Source organism: Nicotiana sylvestris, chromosome 1 (genome assembly GCF_000393655.2).
Source record: "Nicotiana sylvestris chromosome 1, ASM39365v2, whole genome shotgun sequence".
Lineage (NCBI taxonomy): Eukaryota > Viridiplantae > Streptophyta > Magnoliopsida > Solanales > Solanaceae > Nicotiana > Nicotiana sylvestris.
The window spans coordinates 137,865,975-137,883,362 of NC_091057.1; the positions used below are offsets into that span (position 1 = coordinate 137,865,975).

Sequence of the window (17,388 nt, forward strand, 5' to 3'; positions counted from 1 at the left end):
CAAAACTACGCATATTCCAATTGGGCGTGGGGTCATAACTTTTAAAATTCATATCCGAACGGTACCCCTTGTAGAATATATGAGTTTTAATACAAATTCAATTCAACAAAAAATAAACATCGTAACACAAAGGAAAATTGAAGTTTACCAGTCGTCTTGTGGATTATGTAAAGTAGGAGAGAAATTATTTCCTCGCTCCTCGCTCCTCGTTCGCCCGTGGAGATACGTTTAGATCCGGCCAAACTCTTTCAACCGGAAGCTGTTGGGCTAAAACTGCTCCAGAATAATCACCCGATGATTGAGGGTTATCCCTGCTTTGCGCAACCTCATTATTGCGAATGTCTTCAGCCTTGACGTACATTTCCAACAATTTTATCATAATAAATTCCTTGTATTCATCCGGAGTCCCCAAAAAATCTCTCAGAGCTTCATCGTCTTCGATGTTAAACTCAGCGTAACAAGCAACCCCTTGCGGAGTCACAAAATACGGATATCTTCCGGTTGTTTTAAGATTCACCGAACGTTTGCTCAACCTCATTTTATTGCATAACAACGATACCAGCCTATCGTACTCCATTGTAAGTGGCAACTTAACATGACTCTGTGGAGAAAAACTATAGCTCACCGAGTTATTCGCCACCACAACCTCACTCCCCCAATATAATGAAACTCTTACTTTTCACTCTTCAGACGTTATGAAAAAAGCTTGAGAATTTAACAAGAAAAATTTATATAAGGCAATGCCCAATCCGGGGGGTCAAATTTTTGGAAGTAAAACGCGGTTTAAAAGGGCATTTTACATATTTGAATTATTGTTATGTCAGTTAAGCGCAGAAGAATTATTGGTGGACCCACAAAATATGTAAAACGCAGTTTATTACCGCATTTTATATAAAACGTGGTGTGTTAGAACGTTTTATATAAAACGCGATTATGAATCGCGTTTTACCTTAACGGTTCAAACGGCGTTTTACATAGAAATGTAACTTTTTTTTTAACACTTAAAAAAGTATTTTGAGTCCAAAAGAACCACATTTAGGTTCCGGACTCTAGCCAGCATCTGCTTAATAGCTGACGATTTTACACGTAGTATGACGTCTCATCCTTTCCCTTCACAATGTCTGTCGATTTTCAAGGTTGAACAGGAAAAAATTAACGCTGCTTCCTTTTCGAGGAGGAGACAACTAAGACACAATCGAATATAACCATAGGGTAAAAAAGGATTACACTTCACTCTTTGAATAATTGCACTTGCACTCTTTTCCAGGACACTACAGTGAAGACGAAATACATTACAAAATCCGTAAATACCTGAAAGCCCATAACGAGTTATTCTCTTCTTTGTCACCCATTAATCTCTCTGAAACTGGAAGTTTTGATAAAAATTCGACCAAAAAATAAGTAGCACTCACAGCCACTCATAATTATACAACAAAAATCCCGCGTGCCCTGATACAAAGACACTATCCCTCCACCCTAAAAGAATTTCGACTCTTATATTATTCTATCAATGAAAAGAACAGCTAACGAAAAAAAATATGTCAATAACAAATTTATCAATTAAAAACCTTTTTTCTTGGGGATAAACTAAGGTAAAAATCTGGTTTGCTATCATCAAAGTTATTGCATCAAGCATCATCTTGTTGATCAGGAGGAGTTCCAGCAATCCATCCCCATACCCCACCAGAGCTCTGCCTTCGCTTCTCATTCAAGGCTTGCTCTGAAGCTGCTTTTTGTCGCTGGAGTAGCTCAAGTTCTTTCTTTAAGCTTTCCAGAGACTGTAGCTTTTGTTTTAGCTCCGCAACATCAACCTGTTGAATAGCTTGCACTCAGTTCCTTTCCACCTTAGTTAAGAAAGATAAACCACAATCCTTGTTTTCAAGAAAATATGACTTAACTGAGCTCTTGACATGCTCAGTTACTACTGTCTTACTCCAAGGTTCTAACTCTGAAATATGCATGTATCGTGTGTGTGTGTGTGTAAAAGTGCAGACGCATGCGAAGAACATATGGTGAATCTCCATATTTTAGTTATAATATGATACAAGTTTCTAATATTTCGCAGCCATTGTATTCTCCAGTATATGTGAGAGTTGGGGACATGGGGAGCTATTAACATCTCTCATCAGCATTACTGCCAAAAAGGAATGCAAATACTGAATCAGAAGGGGTAGCCAAATGCTGCGTCAACATGCCGAAGGAAGATAACAATCACTTGTGACTACATAACGAAATACTTAAAAGGTCACTTCACAACATCTCTATAAGAATGCAGAAGTTTAGAGGGGGGGGGGGGGGAATTCAAAAAACACTACAAATGAAAAAGGCCAACTGCAACACTTCTAAACTGATAAAATTAGATGTTTCCAGTCAAATTATGCAATCATTAACCTTAGGACAACACTTGTATTTCCAGATCAAATCCACTTCTCCCACCCACCAGAAAAGATATTTAAAAAGAACAAAAAAAGATATACAAAAATCCTTACATGCTATTAGTAATTTAACTATTCCATACCTCTAGTTTAAAACATCTTGATTGGTCAGCAGCAAGTTGACCACGTACAGATTGAAGCTCCTGCATAAATTATGAGAATCAAAATTGAAAGGTTACTGTTGGATCCTGCCCAGTGATGGGCCTATTGTTGGAAAGCAAATTAAGAACCTCTACATGAAGGAGAAAGAAATATCGCACATGAAAACAAATAATAAAAGGTGGAATAAACACATGCATAATGCCAAAAGATATCTTTTTCGCTCGCCAAAAGTTTTGCTTGACATGACTTCCTCTGCACATTAGTCAAAATTGCTTTTATTATTACCAAGAGACAGACTAAAAGATTGGAGAGTACAATCTCTCGCTCAGGGAAAAAGTTGGATATTAGAGATTGCATTTAATGTAGATACACAAGGGACTGCAATGAGGAATAGAAGACAGCCAGGTGAAATATAAATGGGTGCTTCGGAAGAATATTTGAAAATCATGAGTTCCAGAAAACCTCATTTGTTAAGCAAAAGGGAACCATAAATGACAGAGTGACCTCTTAACTCGCAAAGCATCATTGAAGCCCAAAAGATACAAATAAAAATCTATCCATCTATAGTAGAAAGAAATTAATATCGATTAGTAGTTAGAACTAAACCAAGACGAACAATGTTAAGCCATGAATCCATCAAATAAACAGAAGCAAAAACTGAAATAAGCTTTTGCTTATACTTCTAAAATATAGCTATCAATCTGAAGGAGTGGTTACCTTATAAAGGTCTGTGTTGCGAGCCTCAGCATCAGTCAAGTCTTGCTTCAGCTGAAGCGTCTGCAACTTCTCTTTGCTGAGAGATGACTCTAATTCTTCCTTCTCAGCTTTGAGGGCAGCTAAAAGCCGTTCACTAGTTTCTTCAACTTTGCTCACCTGCATGATGAGACGTGAGATCAAATCCCAGGGGAAAGACAAGGAAACAATTCATACTCATTGACTATAAAGCAACATTTACTTAGAATTTGTATGTCATAAGGTTTCTGTTATTTTTATCAAGCTGTATGTCATAACGTAAGGCTGTCAAATTTGGCCCAAGCCCAAATGACCCGCCCATTTATTGAACTCAGCTCATCTTGACCCAACACATCTCAACCCATTTAAAGTTTGGTTGATTTTTAGCCCAAATTGATCTATGAGTAACTTTGCCAAAATATCTTAGAAATAAATTTTTTTGTTTGATATGTTATACATGACCATAACAAAAGGAAAAAAGTCTTATTTAGTAATTATATAATTCATAAGAAAACAACACATATTAATTAAAGCTTGGTAAGAGTTGGGCGGGTTGGGCTATGACCCAAATGTTAGCCTATCTTCACCTAGTCCATCTCAACCCAAGTAATTTTTGGGAGGATCCGCCCATTTATAGACTCGGCCCATTTTGACCAGCCCAAAATCGGCCCAACCCGCCTATTTGACACCCCGATCATAAAGTTATATCAAATAACCACAAAGGCAACACTTTATTTTTCCTCACAATCAGTTGTCATGCGCATATAAATAAATATAGCAGAACTATATTCTTCAATTTTCTTCTCTGCAGGATGCAAGAAAAAGAAATTTGGGACTGTTAAGATTGATCAAATAGAGGAAAAAGAAGAAACTAGACGAGGGGGACCAAACTTATGTTACCAAGAACTGAAATAACCCAGACATGCAACTACTAATAGATAGTACATATAAAAGTTCTCATGGCCACAAGTGTCTTGATTGTTTTGTAATTAGCTTAATCACATATAGACAAACAGACTGACACATGCATATGTACTTAAAAAACTCATCAGTGTGCTAGACTTGGACTTCATCGCCCTAGCTACATATCCACAATGTTACAATCAAATTTATAGTCATTGCATTCTAATTAAGCAAGAGTAATTATGATGGGCTAGATCGATCTTTGAACGGATTCAATCAATCAGAGTTGAGCACTTAGTCTGAATTCATTACTTGAAAATCTACCTTTCACCTACTAGATTCTAGCATGCACATTTATTTTCTAATCCGAGGACATATCTTGTCAGGATTTCAGAGTCCAGCTTTATAAACTAATATACCTAGTCCTAAAGAAAGATGATTTCAAAGCTAAACTGAAGTTTTTTCCTGAAGCAAAGCAACCGAAATTCACGTGCATATGCAGGATAACATATTTGATATATCATAATACCATTGGCTCGGATTCAATGTTGTCCACCGAAATTTCCCTAATATTTCCTTCTTGCCCTGTTACAGTCTCTGACTCCAAATCCCTTGTGGCATTAGTAGCATTTTGTACTGCTGAAACACTATCAGGTACAGGAGTCTCCATCATCTTAGATTGCAAAGTTGATTTGTGGCTCGGTTTCAGCACATTGACCTTAAAAAGAGTAAGTAATCCACAAAGAAAGAAAATTAAGTAGAGTAGAGAAATCAACCACCCACTAGCCACCATATAAGGTCCGTCCAACCTGTGAGTGGAAAAGCGGACAGAAAAGGTTTATCTGTACGGGAAGAAAGGGAGAAGCATTAGCAACCTCACCTCATTACTATACCGCCCATTATATCCCCCAAAAGAAACTAGGATATCTTCACTGTTATATGAACATAACACCAAGCTCAAGCCCTGTTGACAAGAAAATTTAAATGGCAAGTCAATTAGATTTATATAATTCAGATATACATGCTCTCAAACTTTGCACATGCTTCAACACTAACATGCTGTTATTTATTAATGGTGAGTTCATATGATCCCAAGTGTGTCAAAATACATTTCAGTCCCATGTGTTAAGAGGCCATAGAGCAATCAAGAACACTGAAATAGTCTTGCTCTAATTCATCAAGAGTTCAAACAAATTTCAGCCTCGTTTCAATGTGGTATGCATCTTTAGTGAATGGATTATTTAGATTCAGAATTGTACCATGGAACCATGCCATTTAGCCATTTAGCCATTTAGGTGTGAGCTGCTAACATTAATGAGGATTAAGCTATCATGACACCATGGTCAATAAGGATTTTAGTCAAACTTATCCCACCATCTACAGAATGTTTATCAGGGGTGAAGGGGATCATACAAACTAAGTGCTCATGGATTATGATAGATAATCTTCTGCAAGTCAGACTTCAGTGCTTCATTCACATTGATATATATCACATATTTGATCAGAGTGTTGATCACACCTCGAGAACAGAAACTTACTCCAACATTGAGGAGGTGTAAGAATTGAATGACAAAAGGCTACACATCAGCATATCATATTGCAGACACGAAGCTAAAATTAGGATGGTCCAATCAAGATGGCTTCTAGTTTATCATCAGTATAATCGAACAAGTGAAAACTTTGTAACCTAACCAGATGCTTAATTGTTGAAAAAATAAACTTGTTCGTTGTTTAAAAAACAAAACAACATGCAGAACATTAAATACCTCACTAGCAAGGGGAACACGCCCTTGAACAGTTGTTACAATGGACCAACCCAGTGTAGACATGTTGAGGACAACAGTTTCGGAGACCCCTGCAATAAGTGTAAGAGTGCCAAAATAGCATAAACACGTGATGGCTGGCTTGGCTCACAAAAAATAACCATTTTGAAGCAACATCAAGGTGATCACAGAAATGACACCATCATGAAATAGCTACGCATATCTAATCTGGATAGCATAGTCTTCTCTAGGTTAGAGTACGGAACCACTCATTTCTTTGATAGATTCACCACCAATCAGCACCCAGATATTCAAATGAGTTCATTTAGTCTCTCTCATGCAAAGACCAAACTACTTTCTATATAAACCAAGCAGAGAAACCAAAAAAGTCATCCTGAATCTGATCTGTTACCTTTGATAGCATTACAAATGCCCTAATTCTGCCATAAATCAAGTCTATAAGAGACATTTATGTTTTGAAAACTAGAAATCCCTTCCTCCTCCGACATGGCATTACATTGTCAAAAGGGGTTGCAAATAACCAGTTCTGCCTTTCCCTCCACGGAGAGAAATTATAGAGTGGAAGAACCACACAAAAAAAAAACAGATGTGAATTAAAATGGGGAACAAAGTTGAAAAAATTATTTTAACATGGAAATTAAACAAGGATTTGAACCACCAGAATGTCATTCTCCCAATGCAGGCTAATTCGCACCATCAGAAGTACATTGCAACAGTATAGACAAAATAATTGCTAAGAAGGATTCGTGAATATTAAAATGATCTGAAACTACCCAAACACCCTCTTCCACCCCCTAAGAAAAGAAGGAACTTAACTCATTGACCAATTATTGTTTTACTCAGTGATCAAAAGAGACACTGTTTTACTCCAATCGTTCTTATAAGATTAGGGCCTTCAAATTAGGTTCACAAGCTTGTATTGATTAAATCAAGGCAAAGAATGAGAATTAAAGCTGATCTTTTACAATTCAAAAAAATTAAACAAGACCTGGAAGGTAAGCGTGTCAACGATAATTCAGTTTTGGACTTAAATTTGTAACTTGTATCATCAGCCCTCATTGAAGGAATGGAAAAAAGAGCTCCTAAAATAAACAGCACTTGGAAGTTAAACTGTCATGATCTCATACACAGTCTTAGAGGACAAAAGCATACCACTCTTATTGTTGCCTCCACCAGTAATAAACCAATTCTCTCCAACTGTCACACCAGCATGGCCAGCACGTGGACTTGGTATTTCACCCTGTTGGGTAGGCCTTGACCATTCCATCTACAAATTAGAATAAATCAAAATTACCAGTTATACATAAAAAATCTCACTTGAGCATTTTTGCAACAGCTAGAAACTGAATGCATTGTCTCACAGTTTGTAAATCAAGGACATGAAGATCATTGAAGCAAGTAGCATGTGAGCCTCCGCCAAAAATAAGAAGGTAGCGCTCAGCATGTACTGCAGCAGCATGATCAGACCTTGGAGAAGGAGGCACTCCCCTACCAAAAGAAAAGAGCAATGTAAATGAACATGGATTTTACGTAACTTAAATTGGTAAGACCACTTGGATATTGCGCGTTGATAAAAGTATATTGCCACTAAGCACTAGAGGAGAGAAGCACTCAAGGAGAGGACATTAAGAATATTATATACATATTCTCAAAAATATTATATACATGTTAAAAATTATAAACTATCAAACTTTTGACACCGGGAGATGGCATCTATGAAGATTAGAAGCAAGCTAGGCTGACAATATGTTCTTTTCTGAGACGCATAAACTTATAACAAAGACACATAACACAGATGGAGACCAAATGGTTTGTCCTTCAACAGGCAAGAAACAAAGTATAAAGGAAAATAAAGATGCTTAAATTTCCTGAAAGCATCTTACAATGTGCCCATTTCATCCCAGGTCATGGTTTCTAAGTCTAGAATGTGAAGATCGTTCAAGAGAGATCGATTTGCATCTTGTCCACCAAATATGACTAAGCTTGTCCCAGCAAGGGTAACTGAATGACCTCCACGAGATAACTGCATGAGAAAATGTGAACTAATTTTAGTCAAACAAGAAGCACAAACTAGGTACTTGATAACTCTTTCATTTATACTTGAGTTGGAAATGGATAAAAGCATAGATGATCCATGACATATTTGAGGTACGCTATGTCTAGTTGGGGAGAGGTGGGAGGAATAAGTGAATGTGGAAGCTAAGAGTTATTTTTCTTGTTTGATAAAAGGAAGTAAAAGTGAACTAAAATGGGAGTAGAAGTGGAGGTGTGTCCCTAAGTTCTCCCATCCTTCCAAACAAAAGGAAGCGTGTACTTCCTTTCCAACCACACCAAACAGTGAACCAAATCATCAATACTTCAATTTTCATCCGAAAAGTAAAGTAGTTAAGTTCTCTCTCCTTAACTCCCCCCCCCCCAAACCACCAAATAGAACCGCACATACTATTAAGTTTCATGCTGTGGAAAATATGAAAAAATTACACAAGAAAAGAATCAGAGGAAGGGATGCCATAAAATTTGAAGCCACTTAAAGGGAAACAGTATCGTGACATAAACAAATATACCGGCGGCTTTCCATAAGTCTTCAAGGTTGACCAAGTACGCGCTGGCAGATCAAACACCTTCACTGGCAAATGAATGGAACATCGCATTAAGCAGCAAAACAAATATTCAAGTGCAAAAGATTCTAGAAAAATGTCTATATGTTGACAGCAATACTTCTCTAATTACCACCCGCAATTTGTTATCAAGATAGTCATTAAGCAAGATTACCAACAAACACCAAGAAGATACAACTCCTAGCCAAATATGTGAGCTCTTAAATGATATACTGTCAGCTTACATGATAGGAAGATACCTCTAAAGTGGAAGCAAGTTCCATAGGACAAGTGTGAAAGCAATGTTAGAGCACAATGAATGTTGCACCTTATCAGGATGAGTGCCATAAAAAAGTGAACGGTAAAATTGACGTGAAGCTGTCATTCTTTTGGGACAACTAAACAGAAAATTGTGTCAAATAAAATGGGACAGAGGGAGTAACTTGAACTGAATAAGAAACTTAAAAGTGCACTTTTTCATCTAACCTAAAATTAATTTGGTTTGTGAGCTTCACTTAGATGTCTTTTACTTCATCTATTTCACTTAATTATAGATTTTTTTGGATTACTTTGTTCATGTAATTGTCTTTTCTGATTATATCTTTTCTAGCATTACAGATATAATATTTTACGTTTTCCTTCATTGCGCCTTTCTTTACTAAAGCACACTTTAATTGTTCTTTGAACTTAAAGCCCCAGCAGACCTAGGGTGCTTTCTCGCACATTCTGCCTTTGACAACACTCTACTAAATCCCATCTTACACTGCTCTTCTACAAATTCAAAGTAAATGGAATCAAGCTTAACAATATGAACAAACCTTGCATAGTTTCAGCAGGATCTTTTGTATGTCCACCAACAGAAATGAGCTTATTTCCTTCCCATGGTATCTATAAAATACAACAGAAAAACTCAAATTGAAAAAGAAAAAAAAGGAATACATGCATGCACCCACAGAGAGAGAGAGAGGGCAACTGAATGAGCTAAGAGGGATTTCAAACTCAAATGAGAGTTCAATCCTTGTGCAAATAGAGCATAAAGGGGTGTCACTACCACAGTATTAAACCAATATCTGTACTAACCAGGGAGTGGCCAGCAAAGGGAGCTACTTGCACTTGAGAAGCTTCGCCAGCTGTTTTAACCTCTACTTTAGACCATGTCCAACTTCTCAAGTCCAAAGCCTGCAATGACCCTCACTCCTTATCAGACACATTGAACACCAAGATACCAAAGAAGAATAGTTACAACTTTCTCAGGGATTTCTTTTTTCTTTTAAGTAAAGGGTAACGACAAAATCACAGAAAAGAACGAGATGTTTGTATTAAGCCTAATAACTAGCTGTCGAGCACAACCACCAATAAAGGGTAGCCAGAGTATAAAAGATCTGCTCATTCATGAACTAATAATTAAGAAATCATTGATGATCTTCTAGAAATATCAAAGACCATCTTATGCAGATCACCCAGATCACCCACCTGGAGATCGCTAAGGTAACGTCCATTGTGATTCCCTCCAAATATATACATCTTATCATCAATAACGGCTGCTCCATGCTGTAAAAGTAGATTGAAACTATTTGAGAAAATGAAAATTTTAAAAAATAAAAAGAAGGAAATGCAGAACTGAAACCTCGTATCGAGCTTTTGGCCGTGGACCAGATATAGGAGGTGCAACCCATTGGTCATACACACCAACTGTACCAAAGCCTTCTGATACAACATCTTTATCCTGAGGTTCTGACAGGTTCCCATTTTCAGCATGAATAGTTTTTGTCTCAAGAAGAACAATTCCATTTTCGGTAACCGGCTCAGCTATTGTATCATTCTGAACCAAAGAGGAATAGGGACATCAAATAAAAAGAAAAATTCTGTACCTATTCCCTACCTCCTGGGTACAGTCAATAAAATAAGTTTACTAATCAGAAAAAGAAAAATTGAAGCAGGAAACAATGAGAAAATGGATGCAGTTGAAGAAGCAAGAACAAAGAATCATATAAACTAATACACACTCACATTCTTTTCCACCTGAACTGCAGGTTCTGAAACAAAATTTGAGGCCCGTGAATACCATCCTGGATCTTCTTCCTACCATAACGATTAAAGAGTTTAATTCATACTCCCAAATTATCAAGAGTGGATAAAATTGATTAGCTCTACACAAACCTCCAATATTTTCACAAAAAGACGCATTGCCTCTGTGGAAGCCATGTTTCCAAGACCATTCCAGCTTCACAAATACGAAACATCTTAGTACACATATTCAAGCCTCATTACAGTATATGGAATACTTCGTACTAGTACGGTAGAAAAGAACTAATCTACACAGGCCTCTAAGGCCATATGTACAATAGAAAGAAGAGGAGGAGAGAATGGGAGAAGGAGAGACCAACCAATCAAAATTATCACTCCATATTGGAAACATCTCCAATTAACTGCCAGCTAACTAGCTACTGCAGCAGGAGAAATATAAAACCCAGCATAGAATAATACAACATTTTGTTGCTTGCATAAGGAAATATAATCGATGCGTTATTCATTGCAGCGTTTGGTTGGCGGTATCAAATAATACCCACATTAAGTTATTTGGGAACCTATGAATAAGTTTATGCGGGATAGAATGCTCAATAAGAATACATGTATTAGCAATGCTGAGATTAGAATATTTAAAGATAAAACTGTCCTAGAAAGTGATTCTTGTATAACAATAAATCCCTTTCCTATTAATCACCGCATAACAAACTATTCATTATTAATCACCACATAAATAATATCAGCATTATAATCCCAACAAACTAGTATGTGAACCAAATGAATGCTAATAGTAATAATGTATTGGTTAGCAGTCAGTTTGCATACACGTCTTCTCGGGATTAATTAGAACATTAAACTATAGGTTTTACAAAAACATAAAGAACAACAAGCATCTGTGCATATCCCGTTGCATTAACAAGTAAAGGAAAAGGTAACTAGTAAACAACCTAGATAACAAGATCAAGTTCAGGTAATATGCCAATCATAGAGTTGATTGAAACAAACCTCGTCCATTTGCTTTGTTCTACTGGACTCCAACTTCTAGGCTTACGAATCTTACAAGGTCCTACAGTTGCCTGAACCAAGTAGAAAAAAAAAACAAAAAACCTTACACAGAGAGCCAGAGCTTTCACAAATCCAAGAATAAGTATACAATGTATAAACAACACAACGAAAAGTTACATGCAACACGCCTTCAATTTTATAGTCAATGCATATAATTCGATGTGATTCCGACATGAACCCTCTAGATCTACGAGAATTTGAACCAAAACAGTTTGCAAAACAGGCTTTCCAATTAAATTATCACAATTAAACGCTTCATAAAGTTAATAATAAAGCTAAGACACTGTAATTCACATAATGCAGCACTAGATCAAGCCATTGAAAGAACTCGAAGTACACAAATGAAATTCCGTGTAGAACAGAAGAGGTAAATGAAACCGACAGAAAATGTGAAGGACCTGTTGATAGAGGGCATAAAGTAGAAGAGCACCGTCGTTGGAGAACTTGGAGCTGACACCTTTAGTAGAGGAATCGGGAGATCCATCAAAACCAGCATAGGCTGCCGCTGCATAGAATCGCTCCGGATACGCGAGGCCAGAGCTTACCCTCGCCATCGCCGCCATTTCACTTCTCTCTCTCACTCCTCTGAAATTTTTGTGCTTTTCTTCGGATCACAATTTCAGATCCTGATCAATGAATTGTAGAAGAAGGTGAAATTGGAGTAATGGTTCTAATTTCTTTTTTCTTCTTTTTCCTTTTTTGGTTTACCGTTTATATATCACTTATTATCAGAAGATTCAAGGAGTGATTTGAATTGAAATTTGACAGAATTCTATGGAGAACGTTGCAGTGTCGTACTTTTTGGTTTGGGAATTGTACCCTCCCTGACGGTTGCGATACGCTAGCTGAGGTTATTATAGACAACCTGCACCTGATCGAAAATCGAAACAAACAACAACAACAACAACAACAACCTAGTGTAATCGCACTAGTGAGGTCTGGGGAGGGTAGTGTGTATGCAGACCTTACCCCTACCCCGGAGGAGTAAAAAGGCTGTTTCCGAAAGACCCTCGGCTCAATAAGACTAAAGGACAAAAGAACAAAAGGAAACAATATTAGTAACCCCAGAACAATATGAAAGAAATATATATATATATATATATATATATATATATATATATATATATGGAAAAATAAGAACAACATGAAATCAAGAGGCATGATACCAAGCAAAAGCAAAATAGTATCCTTACCAAACTAGTCCCCCAAAGTTATGACATAAGACGATACTCAGCTACCTCCTAGCCTACAACCTAGGGCTGTGCATTTGGATCGGACATCCGAAATCTGATCCGATCCACTATATTTTGGATTTTCGGATTTCAAATTTCGGATTTTCGGATTGGATACGGATTGTGTTTTATGAAATTTCGGATTTTCGGATTGGATTCGGATTGGTATGATTTTAATCCGATCCGATCCGATATCCGAAATTATATGTACCTATATAAATACACACTAAAATTTTAGGGTTATGCTTATTCATTTTTCACACACCCCCTCACTCACTTAGATTTTTCCGCCTCTCTTGCACCTCTCTTCTCTTCAGTGAAGACTAAAAGAGTCTCAATGACTCAAACTTCCGATTTTACTTTGATTTTATGTCTCTTTCTTCCGCCTCTCTTCTCTTCTCTTCTGTCTTTTATGTCTATTTCATGTTCTATTCTTCAACTTTTGATTTTATTTTGATTTTTTTGTTTGTTTTGATAGATGAAAGATGATATAGAGACACCGAATGAACTTTAAATTGTTGAAAAATTTCGTGACAATCCGATCCGACAATCCAAAAAATTATCCGATCCAAAGTTTAAAATCCGATCCAATCCAATGTTAATTCGGATCGGATTCGGATTGCCCTTTTCAGAATCCGAAATTCGAAATCTGAATCCGAAATATGCTAAATCCGATCCAATCCGATCCGTGCACAGCCCTACTACAACCTTAATACTCGACCTCCACATATTCCTATCAAGTGTCATGTCCTCGAAAATCTGAGGCATCGCCATATCCTGCCCAATCACCTCCCCCCAATACTTCTTAGGCCGCCCTCTACCTCTTCTCGAGCCCTCCACAACCAGCCGTTCACACCTCCTTACCGGAGCATCTGGGCTTCTCATCTGAACGTGCCCGAACCACCTGAGCCTTGTTTCCCGCATCTTGTCATCAATGGGAGCCACGCACACCTTCTCTCGAATATCATCATTCTTGATCTTATCCATCCTACTATGCCTGCACATCCACCTCAACATCCTCATTTCTGCTACCTTCATCTTCTGGATATGTGATTTCTTAACCGGCCAACACTCAACCCCATACATCATGGCCGGCCTAACCACCGCTTTATAGAACTTACCTTTGAGTGTCAGTGGCACTCTTTTGTCACACAATACTCCAAATGCTAACCTCCACTTCATCCATCCTACCCCGATACGGTGCGTAACATCCTCGTCGATCTCCACTCCCCTCTGGATAACCGACCCAAGGTACTTGAAGCTGTCTCTACTTTGGATGACCTGCGATTCAAGCCTCACATCCACGCCCACTTCTCTCTGCTCAGCGCTGAACTTACACTCCAGGTATTCCGTCTTTGTCCTGCTAAACTTGAAACCCTTAGATTCAAGAGTTTGTCTCCAAACCTCCAGCTTCTCGTTAACACCGGTTCGCGTCTCATCAATTAGAACTATGTCATCCGCGAATAGCATGCATCATGGCACATCCCCTTGAATGTGGTGTGTTAACGCATCCATCACCAGGGCGAATAGGAACGGACTGAGCGCAGAACCTTGGTGTAACCCCATAATAACCGGAAAATCCTCAGAGTCGCCTCCCACTGTCCTAACCCGAGTCTTTGCCCCATCATACATGTCCTTAATCGCCATAATGAAGGGAACCAACACGCCTTTTGCCTTCAAGCTTCTCTAGAGAACTTCTCTATGAACCTTGTCATACGCTTTTTCTAGGTCAATAAACACCATGTGTAGATCTTTCTTCTTATCTCTGTACTGTTCAACCAACCTCCTAACAAGGTGTATAGCTTCTGTAGTAGAACGACCCGGCATGAAACCAAATTGGTTGTCGGAGACGGATACCGTCATCCTCAACCTTGCTTCCACTACCCTTTCCCATACTTTCATAGTATGACTTAGTAATTTGATACCCCTATAATTGCTACAGCTCTGGATATCACCTTTGTTCTTATACAGTGGGACCACCGTACTCCACCTCCACTCATCTGGCATCCTTTTCGCCTTAAAAATAACATTCAACAACCCAGTCAACCACTCCAAACCTGTTTTCCCCACACACTTCCAAAATTCCACCGGAATCTCGTCAGGCCCGGTCGCTTTGACCCTACTCATTTTACTCATAGCTCTCACGACCTCCTCAACCTTGATGCGCCTGCAGTACCCAGAGTCAGTGTGACTCTCGGAATGCTCCAATTCACCGAGCACAATATCCCGATCCCCTACTTCATTGAGAAGTGTTTGGAAGTAAGTCTGACATCTCCTCTTAATCTGGGAATCTTCCATCAATACTATATCATCGTCGTCCTTAATGCATCTCACTCGGTCTAAATCTCGAGCTCCCCTCTCTCTCAGCCTGGCCAGCCTAAATAACTTATTCTCCCCTCCTTTCTCCCCTAGTTCCTCGTACATACGACTATAAGCCGCAGTCTTAGCCTCTGTAACCGCCAGTTTCGCTTCCTTCCTAGCTACCTTATACCTCTCCATGCACGCTCGCCTCTCCCCCTCACCTATGCTCCCCACTAACTTTCGGTACGCCTCCTTTTTCGCTTTCACTTTACCTTGTACCACTTCATTCCACCACCAGTCTCCTTTGTGCCTGCCGGAGACGCCTGTTGAGACCCCTAACACCTCTCTCGCAGCTGTCGTTGACCACATAGAGTTCGCGTCACCACTGCTCCTCCAAGCTCCCATAACCGACAACCGCCCTTCCAACTCTTGAGCTTTGTCCTTAGTTAAGGCTCCCCACCTGATTCTCGGACTTCCTCGAGCAGACATTTTCCTCCTCTTCACCATAGTACCAACGTCCATCACCAAGAGCCTAAAATCCAAACAAACTGATTAGATAAATAATTTGTTTTTTATTTTACTTTGGTTTAATAAGTACTTATTAAACTTTAAAAATTGTTAACAGTATTTGATTTGGTTTCATGTTAAGCGAAAAGTATCGGACGAGAACGAACCAAAACTGAGAAAATATTTGTAACCATTTATAATTAGTTTTAATATATATTTAGAAAGGAAAAATTACGCTCAAATACAATTGATACCATGATGCTACCAAAATTGGCCCATATTTTTAAATTCTACCAAAACTAACCCACATTGTGTATGATATGTAAAAATTATTTCACCCTTTAGCCCTAGTTGCTAACCAGGAAAAACAAATGATTAAAAGACTTTCCCTCGTCTTCTTCGCTGCCTCCTCACTCTTTCCATCATCTTCTCCACCAGAACCCCTTCCCTTTTCACCGTCTTCCATTACTCTCTGTTCCTATCTTTTCACAGAAAATATTTCCTTACCTATTTTCTTTTTTCCTTTGTCACACCACACAAGTTGTATCCTTTGAATTGGAATTGTAGTTTTAGATCCGAAAAAGTCATCTTCGTTGAGGCTCAAAGCTCCATGATATGGGCCATGGATGTCCCTGTGCATTAAACTCAATTGTGTGAAGAATTTTGAATGGAAATTTTCGATTCTACTAATGAGTTCTCTAAAAAGTTGACTCGAATGTTTTGAATTTTTTTAATTCGAATAACATTGTGCCTTCGTGCTTCAATTTGGATGGGTGTTGATTAATAATGGTACTTTTAATTGGTGAGGCAAATTTTTGGTGTTAAAATAGAGGTGTGGTGATAAACATAAAGTGTTTTCTAGTTTAAATTTTGTATAATTGGTATTTATACACACTTATACAATATTGTAAAATTATGTTTAATTGTGTATAAATATGTATAAGTATGTATATTTGTGTATAATGTTATATAAATATAATTTTTTTCATTGGTACAATATTGTGTGTGTATATATATTGTTAGTGTATAATTGGCTTCCACGAAAGTTTGATACTTTCTTCTCTTCTTCTTCTTGTTTTTCTTATTTTTTTTTTTGATATACATTATTATATATTTTATGTACAAATTTATATATTATTATACATATAATGTACATGTACAATTAAAACTAAAATTGAAATGTTTGTATTTTTTCTTACTTTTTCTCGGAAAATCTATGTATAAAATCAATTTATTTGTTTTTTTCTGCCAAATTACAAACTTGGAGCAATTTTTTTTTAAATTTCTTTTTCTTTTTATTTTTTTATTTCTACCATTTGGAACTTGGGGAAGAAAACAAATATAAGATTTGACAAAGATCCTTCAATTACATTAATGGTTCTAAGATATATCACTATTCTCATTTTATCATCTAAACAATCTAAGTCTCCTCAAGAATTGTAGATGTTTCTACTGCTTCCTCTTCTATACAATTTCTCATTAAGAAAAGCAAATTCAAATATAAAAGCCTTACGTGTTTTCAGAAAATAAATGGCATCATTGAAGTTGATTGTTTCAATTGGAATCTGTGCGAAGCGTAGGAATTCATGAAGAAGAATAATAGCAGTAGTTGATGGTGTAAAAAAGCTTTTTTCGGACCTTAACCTTTTTATATTTGGGCTATAAATTTGTAAAGTTGTAACTGGGCTAACTAACTGCAATA

General features: G+C 37.6%; 2 protein-coding genes across 2 annotated transcripts; both read right to left on the reverse strand.

Annotated features, from left to right (window-relative positions):
• Positions 1-1,202: 1,202 nt before the first annotated feature.
• Positions 1,203-12,472, reverse strand: LOC104238460 (acyl-CoA-binding domain-containing protein 4). The gene is made up of 18 exons (XM_009792816.2): positions 12,045-12,472; positions 11,587-11,657; positions 10,714-10,777; positions 10,564-10,635; positions 10,181-10,375; positions 10,027-10,104; positions 9,634-9,732; positions 9,372-9,441; positions 8,521-8,582; positions 7,840-7,979; positions 7,318-7,444; positions 7,109-7,223; positions 5,939-6,027; positions 5,053-5,136; positions 4,702-4,890; positions 3,255-3,410; positions 2,519-2,578; positions 1,203-1,811 (listed from the first exon to the last, which is right to left on the reverse strand). Exons 1-18 carry the CDS (start codon positions 12,207-12,209, stop codon positions 1,629-1,631), a joined length of 2,019 nt encoding a protein of 672 aa, XP_009791118.1. The 5' UTR covers positions 12,210-12,472; the 3' UTR covers positions 1,203-1,628.
• A 2,092-nt stretch (positions 12,473-14,564) lies between these two features.
• LOC138875013 (uncharacterized) lies at positions 14,565-16,152 on the reverse strand. Its single transcript, XM_070153820.1, has 3 exons — positions 16,046-16,152; positions 15,055-15,711; positions 14,565-14,763 (listed from the first exon to the last, which is right to left on the reverse strand). Exons 1-3 carry the CDS (start codon positions 16,150-16,152, stop codon positions 14,565-14,567), a joined length of 963 nt encoding a protein of 320 aa, XP_070009921.1.
• Between the last annotated feature and the right edge of the window lie 1,236 nt (positions 16,153-17,388).

Bases quoted from the DNA above. Each gene is read 5' to 3' on its own strand.
- LOC104238460 (XM_009792816.2), bottom strand. From the start codon at position 12,209: ATGGCGGCGATGGCGAGGGTAAGCTCTGGCCTCGCGTATCCGGAGCGA. The intron at 8,583-9,371 runs GTTTGTTCATAT...TTCATTTGCCAG, and splicing joins TCCTGCTGAAACTATGCAAG to TGAAGGTGTTTGATCTGCCA. The intron at 7,445-7,839 runs GTAAGATGCTTT...TTCTTTTGGTAG, and splicing joins TGGGATGAAATGGGCACATT to GGGAGTGCCTCCTTCTCCAA.
- LOC138875013 (XM_070153820.1), bottom strand. From the start codon at position 16,152: ATGGAAGACGGTGAAAAGGGAAGGGGTTCTGGTGGAGAAGATGATGGA. The intron at 15,712-16,045 runs GTTAGCAACTAG...TTTGGATTTTAG, and splicing joins TTAATCATTTGTTTTTCCTG to GCTCTTGGTGATGGACGTTG. The intron at 14,764-15,054 runs GTACTGCAGGCG...AGTATGGGAAAG, and splicing joins GAGAGTCACACTGACTCTGG to GGTAGTGGAAGCAAGGTTGA.